Raw genomic sequence first — 11,167 nt, forward strand, 5'->3', positions numbered from 1 at the left:
GAAGGATAAAGGCTTCCCACCCTTCCCACTGTTTGTTTCTCCATTAATTTCAAAATAATATTCTAATAGCAAGAAGAAATTACATTTTCTGTGCCTGTTTTATTGGTCATAAGAACTTGTGAATACTCAACCTGAGCAGTCACCTTTACCATCACTACTGTTTCTCTGAACACATCCATTTATTAACTTCTGCCTTTCAATTTGTTATTGCTAAAAAAAAAAATCTCATTTTATCAGAAGGACGTGCAGCTGAGTGCTGTCCTGAGCTGTGGGTGAACATCCTCACATCAGTGCCAGTGACTGCTCCAACCACTGAAAATAACCACACAAAACAGCATAAACCATCCATTTAAAAAAAAAAATCATCTGCTATTTCTTTAAATCACCTGAAGTACTCAAAATAAAACAAAATAGCACTTTGCAATGAAAAGATTTTCTGCATGAGTGAAGGGCACTCTTCTTTGGAGACTGCACATGCACCATCAATCAGTGGAGCAAGCCCGAAAGAGCAGAACAAAGCTCTTGAACTCTCTCGAGTACCTTAAAATTTTTCTCTCAATCTGTCCAAAAGTCTTTCCCTCTAATTACTGGACTCATGCTGCTACACAACTGCCAGCTCCCTGATCTTGGGCTTCTCTTTTTCTCATGGATGGAAGGAAAACATTACACAGGATGATAATGGTACACTGCAGTCTCAACAGCTTGCATGCTCTCCTTTAGAAAGGAGATTTAATGACAATTTACTCACATTAAGTGAAAAAAAAAATAGAGTTGTTCAGAATTATTTGATAGTAAAAGCATATAAAGAGATTTTATATCCATTCCAGATGGTCTGAAGAAATAAAGCACATTTAGAAAGGCCACAAGAAAGTACATTTTTGGTAGTAAAAACAACAACAACAAAAAGCCACACATGCGGAATTCTGCTCATTTAGTTTATAAATAGCTTGTTTTGGTAACAGCATTTTAGAAAGCAAATGGGAGCTAGAGATGAGTTCAGTGTTACTATTGTCAATAGAGAATGAATTCAGAATAGTGCATGTGTCTTTGTGACTAATACTTGGAACATTATCTTCTACCATTCATTAACTCTTATCCTAACTAACATCAAATTATCATTTTCAGAGCAAAGTGTTCTTGCTGACAACCAATCAAAAAAGATTATATACAAACTAAATGTAAAGTCTTCTCAACTTGCTTTTTCTCTTGATTATTCATCATTTTGTACCAGGAATAAGGAATAGGAATTAAGGAATACCAGGTCAAATCTAAGTAAAGGTGTTACACTTACAAAATATTAATTTAGGGCAACACTTCATCTGGTTTTGTACAAAAGTGATTTTATGTCATTCATTTATATTTGAGAAATAATAATCTATTATTTTTGTTTAAAGCTTCTACTGGAAAATGCTTATTCTTTGCAGTAGAGACCCAGTCACTATTAAATTGATCACAACTTATAAATGTGTGGTTTTAATAAACACAGGAGCCTAAAAATGTAAAACCATCTCTGAAGCACCACTGAGGCAAACAGTGACAATCCCACAGTATTTTATTTATTAGTGTTTTTACACTTGAGTTTTCTAAGCAAATGGCTTCCCCACCACTGTGGAGCTATTTCAACACTGCTCAGCCTAATTAAAACAGCTCTGAAAGGGAAGGTGCCCTGCTATTGCTGGTTTGGCCATGAACCTGATTTGTGACCTTGGACTGCACCATTCCTCACCTACATTCCCAGCAAGTGCTGTTAAAGCAAACAATAAATGCCTGGCCCTTTCAGGGTAACAAAACATCCAGAGTAGGCAAATTACCTATAAATGAGTCCATAAATAATTAGAATAAATAAAGAGCCAGACAGGTTGTGTCATAATCAAGACATACCATGCTCCATTCCAAGCTGGCTGTTGAGTGCTGTTCCCTGGATGTCCTCACCTGTACCAGGTTTGGTAGTGGGGGGCTCCAAAGGTGACAAACGTCAGTGCAGAGATGCCAAAAGCTTCCCCCATGTGCAGCTGAGCCAAGAGGGACACACTGCTGGCCCACAGCACCTCTGGGATTGTGCATTTGGGAAGGGAAAAACCTTCCCAGAAAAGGGAGAGAGGAGCCAGTGTGTGCCAGCAAGAGCCCTGCAGACACTGAGGCCAGGGCAGAGGGAACATCAGGGTCAGAGCAGAGACCCAGCTGCAGCCCATGGGGGCCCACAAGAGAGCAGAGATCCAGCTGCAGCCTCACATTTTAGCTTTCATATTTCCCAGATTCTGTACTGCATCAGGATGTAACTCTGAACTTCATATAAAGTGTCAGCAAGTTCTCCTCACAGCTCAGTCAGACAAAACAATCCCTTTCCAGCCCCAGAACCAAGGACACCACACCAGCTCCAGGCCCAGAAAGTGCAAACAACAGAGAACTGAGGAGAGCAAACTGGGAGGATGGGACTGCTTAACCCAGAGCTGGAATTGGACAATTAACCCCAATATGGAAATGGACCAAAACTGATAAAAGTGGGAGAACTCGTGACCCTCACCCAGCTTGGGTGTAGCCCTGGCTGGGCTCTTGTGCTGCCCAAGGTGAATCCTGTGAAGGCCTTTTAATAAATCCCTACTTTAATCCTTTAACTCTGCTCCAGGAGCCTCCCAAGGCAGCAGGAGGACCCCAGAGGCGCTCAGGGCACTGCCCAGGAGGCTGTGAGCCCACAGGAACCCTCTGCTGGAGAGCCCCTTCCCTGCGAGGGGAAAGGACCACGCTGGAGCAGCTCGGGAAGGGCTGCAGCCCATGGGAAGGAGCCACATGGGAGAAGTCCATGGAGAACCATCTCCCATGGGAGGGACCCCACTCCTCACTGCTCACCAGGAGGAGCCAGAGAACCAAGTAAAGTTGAACCTGGGAGAAAGGAAGGGTTTGGGAGAAGGTATTTTAACATTGGGGATTTATTTCTAATTACTGTTCTCTGATTTGATTGGCAATAAATTCAGCTGAATTCCCCAAGCAGAGCCTGTTTTGCCCATGATGGCATTGCTGGGTGATGTCCCTGTCCTTATCTCAACCTGAACATTTCAATGTCCCCTCCCTGCCCTGCCCAGCTGAGGAGGGGCAGTGACACTGAGGGAACCACCACGGCCTCACCCGTGCCAGTGCCGACTGCCCTTCCCCAAACAAAGCACATCACCCGGGACAAATCAAATGGTAACAAACAAACACTCTGCATTTGGATCCAACCTGCCACACATTCACACGATCACATTTCTGCTGAAGGCAGGTGAGGTGATGAAATTCATAACCAGAGAGCAGCACTGACCACGTCAGCAGCAAACCATGAAACTGCACTGAAACCCTCGTTCTTGCACTCAGTTTCTGTTTGCTTTCTTAAGACACTTCAAAAGTGGAAGTGGGGAATGTCCCAGCTCTTGTCAACATCTGGAACAGTAATTTGAAAGCTGCATTTTCTTTAAACAAACAACTACCAACTAACATTCTAAACAAGTGTCCCTCATGTGCATCTCAGGGGCTCAGGACTCCTTTCCAGCTTTTATCCATCCCAATGTTGACAAAGATGCTTTTTTTAACCATGTGTCTTCCTGAAATTCAACACTTCTCTAAGATTTTTCTATGTTTAAACTTTTCACATAGTTCAAGGCACAAGTTTTTTCAATTCATGTTTACAGTTGCTTCAGATTAAGTCTCAGTCATTTTTCACTTTTGAAACTGAAACACTGCAGAACAACTATTAAGCAGCCAAAATTAAACAATCCTTAGGAAAAATAATTAAAGAAAAATAAAACCAGATGTACTTTTAAACTTCTGGTCTGCAGACTGCCACTCTCTGCTTCAGACTGCATCCCTGTGTGAACAGCAGAAATCCAACAACCCACAGCAAAACTCTCAGTAATTTATTTAGGATGGTGGGAAGAGACTATTCCTAAGCCTTGATATAATTCTGTCACCTGCTAATCTTCATAGAAGTTTTTCCTGATGAGAAGGAAAAGAGATAGAATTAGCCCAATTCAAAGAGTTCAGTTACAAAGGTAGAGCCTACATTGTTGTTTCATATAAAATATGCCAATATTGTGGCTGAACATACATAAATGAAATAGCTTAAAGTTGTAAAAAAGAGTGAAAGAGGGAAAAATGGCCAGTAGGAGTTGTTTTATTTTATATCCCAATTTAAAAATGGAGTGAACACACCATACCCGCCATGTCCTAAGAAACCACTTCTGTCAGAAAAAATATAAAACCAGAAAATAAAATCAGCCTACCATTATATTACTTGGAGAAGTAAAATATGATTTTATAATGGTGGGAAAACAGAGCACTTCATGCCAGTGTTTGTTGTTTAACTCAACAATGGTTTTCTGTGACACTGTAAGTCCTAGATCAGATTGATATTTAGGACCTTACAGTGCCACACCAATTGTGGTTCCACACTCAGGACTCTCACAGGCTGTGCTGCCCAAGGACACAAACCCTGCCAGCCTGCACACACCTGGGGCTCCCCTCCCTCCTGCACTCCCCACCTCTGGAGAAGCCTCAGGAACAGGAGGGCACCAGGACAGGGCCCAGCCAGGCTCCCAGGGACCCCACACCCTGCTGCTGCCTGAGCTGCCTGGGTTTGGCCACGACCACAGCAAAGCACTTCCCTTGTGGCAGGAGGAACTTACCACACTGAACTGACTGCATCAGACACATCACAAAATACCTGAACACCAAAGCTCTGACTGGACAGAGGTGGAGGCATCCAGCACTTCCTCAGAGATTCTGGACCCAACACTCTGTTAACACACACTCACTTTTTAACTTTGTTTAGAACTGACTTTTAATCCACAGAGGCTTAATCAAGTGATACCTGGTGCAGTTGAAGACACTCAAATGATGTGGGTGCAGTAATTTTGGAGCTTAAATACAGCACAACAGGTTCAGACAAGTAAACAGAATTATCTTCCTCCAGACACACAAGGGGAATGAGAAAGCAACAGTTCAAAGTCACTAAGAGACCCTTTATTCTGTTCAAGGAAAATTACACAACTTCTTTCTGTGCTGTGAGTTATCACACTTCATTCACTAAAAAGTGAAAACAAAAACTTTGTTTTTAACCTTTTCTCTAATGAGATCTTCAGAAAACCCAAACAAGCAAGATCATCACAAATCCACAAGGTGAAAGTAAGACAAACAATCTCATTGTTAGCTTGGTTTCAATGCCACACTGAAGTGTAACTTTAATGGTGAAACACCCTGCAAGCTGAGAAAGACTGGAGCTGCCACCTGAAACCTAAACACAACATTTTCACCTTCATGAGACAAAAATCATGTGAAGTGCACACACCTTCCTCTGCTGGTTCAGGAAAGGAACCTCAGTCTGGCACATATAACACACAAACCAAGGTGGATTTAAAATGGGGAAGGGAAGGGAAGGGAAGGGAAGGGAAGGGAAGGGAAGGGAAGGGAAGGGAAGGGAAGGGAAGGGAAGGGAAGGGAAGGGAAGGGAAGGGAAGGGAAGGGAAGGGAAGGGAAGGGAAGGGAAGGGAAGGGAAGGGAAGGGAAGGGAAGGGAAGGGAAGGGAAGGGAAGGGAAGGGAAGGGAAGGGAAGGGAAGGGAAGGGAAGGGAAGGGAAGGGAAGGGAAGGGAAGGGAAGGGAAGGGAAGGGAAGGGAAGGGAAGGGAAGGGAAGGCCCCATGACCAAGGGCATCAAGGACCTTCAACTCCAAACACCTTTTGCTTCATTTGCTTTCTGCTCCCTGGAGCTGATCCCAGGTTCTCCACAAAACTTCCTTCAGTACCAACTCTGCTGAGAACCAAAGCCTGGCCCTTCAGTTCTCCCACAGCTGCCACAGCTTTGAGGGCTGTAGCTCATCCCAAGCACAGGTTTTCATTTTACAAGACAAAAGTCACCTCAGTCTCAAATTTATTGCCTATTTTTTAGTCTTGGTTTATATGACAGATGCATTTGCCCAAAGCTTCTAGGCTGAACCTATTAAAACCTACAGTTGGACACAGACAGAAATTTCTACAACTGTGCAGCTTTTGGGCTTGCAAATGCACTGCTTCAATGGCACTGCAGCTGACATTGGTCAGCAACCTGTGTCATCAAGTTCTTGATTTTTTCAAGGTTTCACTCCTTTTTTAAGGAAAAAAAAAAACCCAACACAAACCAATCCATCACCCACCCTGAGTGACAACTGCATTTCATCACAGACTGTGAAAGCTTTATGCTTCTCCTTTAGCAAATAAATCAGGACACTTCACCTCTTTTAAAGTCAACATAAAACCTTCCATTCTATTTGCCACTGAATTTCTACCATTTCTTCTTTCTGCTGCTGCCACAGCAAGGGAACAACCTGCCACTGACCCATCCATGAACTCTTTCATGCCTCCACATCACCTGCAGGCAGAGCTGAGCTCCAGCAACACAAAATGGGATTTCATGAGGCTCAGCACCATCCTTGGGCTTTCCCTTCAGAAAAGACCCTTCTGGTAATCCAGTTTAAAATCTACTTGGTCACAGGCTGCAGGCATTTGGTTTTATGATGAACACAGCACATTTTAGCACTACTTTGATATTTTCTTTTGGTGAGGTAGAGGCACATGAAAAGCAGTCTCTTTTCCACCCTTCAAGCAGAGGGTACAAGGAGTTAATCTATAACAGAAAACTGAGAATTCCAAATCCCCACAATGTTAAGGTCACCCTGCTGCGGAATTTGTATTACACACCTCTCTGATGCACCAAATTGTTTTCTAGAAAATTAGGATATCTTCAGTTAAGCCCTATAAAGACCCTGATAAAAAAATTGCAAAGCCCTAACAGACAGTACTGAACAGAACCAGAAATAACAAAGTCTCTGCAGTAATTTCATTTCATTTAAGTGCTGCAGACACTGGTTCTGGGGCACAGCTGGCACTGAAGATGACACAGTTTTGCTCCTCTTCGGGAAGAGCTGAAGAATCTGCCCATGCCCATTCCAGAACAGTGTGGAAGACAGAGAACTTTCACTGTCCCTTCAGGGAATACAGAAGATTGGTGTTGACTTACTTCCAATTATATCGTTGTGGCATCAAGTAACACAGCTCCAACAACCCTGCAATATCACTCACAACACAAAGACATTCAACTGACTCAAAAATGCAGACAATTTAATAAAAAACTTTAAAACCAAGTGACCAATATCACAACATGAGGTGAAAAGTCTGAATAGAAATACCCCATGAACTAAGCCTATTTTGCCAACTTTAAAAAAACAAACAAACTATATTCATTGACTACCGGACAGTGAGGAAAATTCTAAACTTGTTTTCTTTTCCTACTGCTGTGCTTATGTTGTACAATGTATGAATTGGTAGGAACAGGTTAAGTCACTATGACAAAAATTTCTCCCCTTGAAAAGACAAGAATGAGGGAAAAAAAAAGAAGTTTTGGGGCAAAAGTTATCGAGGCATCTTTATAAATATTTACAGAGGCAGCACTTTTTAAAAGTTTCTTAGGAGGTTATTCCAGCTTTCATCATTCTAAATTTCTCATTCAGAACATGGGAGACTCCTAGAATCTTAAAAAAGTTTAAAACTTCTCTGGGAGCAGACTAGTATGGATTGATGATTTTCCTCTGAAACACTGTAAGTCAATGTTCCACAAGCGCTGGGAATAAATTTTCCATCCAAATTCAGTTTTTTGCACATTGTCCCAATAATTGTAAGAGCAATCCCCCCTTTATTTGTGCACACCTCTGACAGGGACAAACTGCAGAGAGCAGAGGGTGAAGTGACACAAACTCAGGCAGTGTGGCACTAATAACAACATAGGAATATGAAAAGGAAAAAATATACAAACCCTGGATATTACAGACCAGGAACAAGGGCTTCAAAAGAAACCAAACAAGATTATGGACAACAGAGAACAAAATATGACAATCACAGTAAAACAAAAAGTGGTCCAAATGAAAGAGCACTTCTCAGAATATAAAATACTAATGGTGACTGTAAACCAGATCATAAATATTAGTAACTCAGATCCTTTTGTTCTACAAAAATAAAACTCTACACTTGATTTCAAGAGCTGGAAAAGAAAAAGGAGAAAGCCCCTTAATTAGCACTTCAGTGTACACAACAAAATAAACAGTCCAACAAAAGAAGTTGTTTAAACTGTCAAAGCACTTCAAGAACACAGAGGGGAGAAAGCGGGAGTGAGGAGAATGGATGAGAGATGGACCATCTCTGTCTTACAGAATGAGGAAAAAACACATGCAGAAGAAACTGCTAACTGCTGGGAAGTCATGCACCGAATAATGTGTATTTGCAACGCTCATGACCTACATCAGCATGTGATCAACATCAACAGCGATGATAATCATCAGAAACCTCTTTCTTCTACATTCCTCATTGGAAGTGTTGAAGCTTCAAAAACAAGCAATGCAAAAGAGAAGAAAAACCACTACCCCTTTAACTTTTATCAAAAATGACACAGTTGTTATGAACTACTCAGAATAAGGCGGGAGGTGAGGATACACATAAATGACCCCAGCAAAAACTTTCCGCCAGGCTCAGCAGTAAAGCCAGGGTGCCGAGCACAGGAGGAGGCACAGCGGTGTTTCCCTATCAGGGTTTGCAGCCGTGTGAGGGCCGAGCGTGAGGGCCGAGCCTGAGCCCCTCTCGGCCGGTGCAGCGCCCCGGGCACGCGGTGTCTGGGGGCGAGGGACGGCGGGGCTCGGAGCCCCGGGGATCCGCACAAAACCGAAAGCGCACAAAGACAACTATTTATTAACACTTTAACATGGCGCCTCTCTCCCAGCCCGGCTTCCCGGGCGCCTGTCGGTTGCTGCCGTTCCGCGACAGCCCCGCGGCCGGACGGACAGACGGACGGGCGGGCGGACGGAGCGGCCTCGCGGCGGCGGCCGCTGCCTGCGCCGGGCGTGAGGCGCGGGCGGGGGCCCGGCGCAGCTCCCGCCGCGCTCGCACGTGGGGCGGGGGCCGCCCCCGAGGCCTTCCCGCCGCACGGCGCGGTCCCTCCCGCCCTCCGCGCCGGGCCCGGCCCCGCCGCCCAGGCCGAGCGCGGCGCTGCCCGCCCGCCGCCATCCCGCCTCCCGCCCGTCCCGCCAGGGCTGCGCCGCGCCGAGCCCGGCCCCGCCCCACCCCGCGCGGCCGCCGCGGAGCCGCCCGGCCCGGCCGTACCTCACGGGCTCTGCGGTCATGACTCCGCCGCCGCTGCTCGGAGCGGAGCGGCCTCCCGGGCCGGGGCCGCGCTTCAGGCGCTAAGCGCAGACAAAGCCACGGCCGCCGCCATCGCCAGCGCCGCCGCCATCTTATCGGAGGGAGCCCGAGGGGACCTGCCTCCTGCCGCCGTCCTCCTCCGCCGCCTCCCATTGGCTCACGGCCGCCCACAGCTATTTTCTGATTGGGCGGCGCCGCGCCGACTGTTGCTAGGGCAGTTTACGTCACCATCCCAACCTTCCCCGCGCTGATTGGCTGGGGCGGGGCTGACGTCACGATGGCGTCATGGACCGAAGCCCATGACATCATTTCGTAACAAAGTGCACTGACACCTGTGCCCGGCAGGGGGCCCCAGCGCGCGGCTGCGGCCATGGCGGCGGGAGCCCAGCGCTGACACACCGGGACAGGCAGGGTCACAGCGGGGACAGGACAGAAGCCCCTGTCACAGCAGGGAACAGGAGCCCGTGTCACACCAGGACAGGACAGGAGCCCGTGTCACACCGGGACAGGCAGTGTCATACCAGGACAGGAGAGGAGCCACCTCATCACAGGGGAACCGTGGCCTTGGGTCACATCAAGCCTACCACAGCAGGTGAATCACAGCGTTCAGACACATCATCCTTACTAACAGTAACACAGAGCATCTGCCCAAACTCCTACCAACAGCACTACAACAACCACCCTCCTGCTCCATGAGCATCCCCAACAACTGTCCTCCTCTGCAGGGATCCCCAAAACAACTCTCCTGCTCCATGAGGATCCCCAGAACAACTCTCCTCCTCTGCAAGGATCACCACAACCTCCTTCCTCCTTCAACAGGATCACCAGAGTGATCCTCCTGATTTGTAGATCACCAGAATGACCCTCAGCCCCTCCAGGGCTCACCATCCTGACCCTCCTCCTCCTCCATGGGGATCACCATCCTGACCCTCCTCCTCCTCCATGGGATCACCAGCAGGACCCTCACCCTCTGCAGGAACCAGCCCAGGAACTCCAAGCCCACAGGCAAGCTTGGAGCAGTGTTCCCCAAGCACAAAGACAGCAGGACAGGGATGACATAAACCACACACAGCCCCAAGGAACCCTGCCTGGGGCAGCTTCAGCCCAGCTTGGCTACAGCTTCTCCTTTCTGATAAGAAAACTCTGAGATAAGGAAATGCATCACTGGCAGCTACACCTAAGTGTGCCAGGACAATTTTGCCTGCTGGTACTAGCAGCTTCTACACTCCTGTCAGATGTTAGAAGTTGTGAAAGGAGGACTGGAATGCAGCCCTCTTCAAAGGAAAGTTGTTGCAGGTTTTTGTGAGAAGATGACTGAACTCAGGAGGCTTCACCAGGCTCCCAAAGCCAAGCCCAGTACCACACAGAATCTGAAACAGGTGACAAGCATTAGCCACTTGTTGATAAGAAAAACAGTTTTGAAAATTAATATATTTTTCTGCAGAAACTAAAAAAACCCCAAAACCGTACCTACCCACCTGGTTTCATAAAGCAGTGTATGAAACATGAGAAAAAGCCCAAGCAAATCACCCCTAACACCCATCTCATTCTGTGATAATAGAATCAACAGCACTTTCACACCTCAGCACATCCAAGCTTACACATCTCCCAGGGAAATTCTCCTAACAGGTCTAAGCACAATTTGCTTTAGAAAGTAACATTTTACCCAAAGCTGCCCCCTGTATCTGCTGAATTCAGTCAGAGCAGAGAGCAGATTTAGCAGCAGCTTTGTTACCAAACTCTGTCTCATGCTGGGGAGGACCAAAGCATCACCTGCCTTCTCTCTTTTTAGAAGGAAAAAAATCCATATTAACTGACTGCCACAAATTCCATTAAACACTGAAAAAAGCCATTCTAGGTGCTCTGCCACCAGAGAGATGAAGGGAACAGGAAGCATTACCCAGTCTTAGCTCTGCATTAGGATCCCAACTGTGTGATTAAAATAAGAACACAAAACATTCATTTTCCTCCTCAAGGG

General features: G+C 46.2%; 1 protein-coding gene across 3 annotated transcripts in view; it reads right to left on the reverse strand.

The window, feature by feature from the left end:
* The window catches only part of ATRX (ATRX chromatin remodeler), a 68,976-nt gene extending 59,554 nt beyond the window's left edge, over positions 1–9,422 (reverse strand). For all 3 annotated transcript variants that reach the window (XM_074551591.1, XM_074551590.1, XM_074551589.1), the window contains exon 1: positions 9,151–9,422. Coding sequence is in view for 2 of the 3 variants with exons in the window: in XM_074551590.1 (XP_074407691.1) it covers positions 9,151–9,170 (20 nt within the window). In the remaining variant the exon portion in view is untranslated. The remainder of the gene's footprint in view (positions 1–9,150) is intronic.
* Between the last annotated feature and the right edge of the window lie 1,745 nt (positions 9,423–11,167).

Source organism: Zonotrichia albicollis, chromosome 14 (genome assembly GCF_047830755.1).
Source record: "Zonotrichia albicollis isolate bZonAlb1 chromosome 14, bZonAlb1.hap1, whole genome shotgun sequence".
In the NCBI taxonomy this organism is placed as follows: domain Eukaryota; kingdom Metazoa; phylum Chordata; class Aves; order Passeriformes; family Passerellidae; genus Zonotrichia; species Zonotrichia albicollis.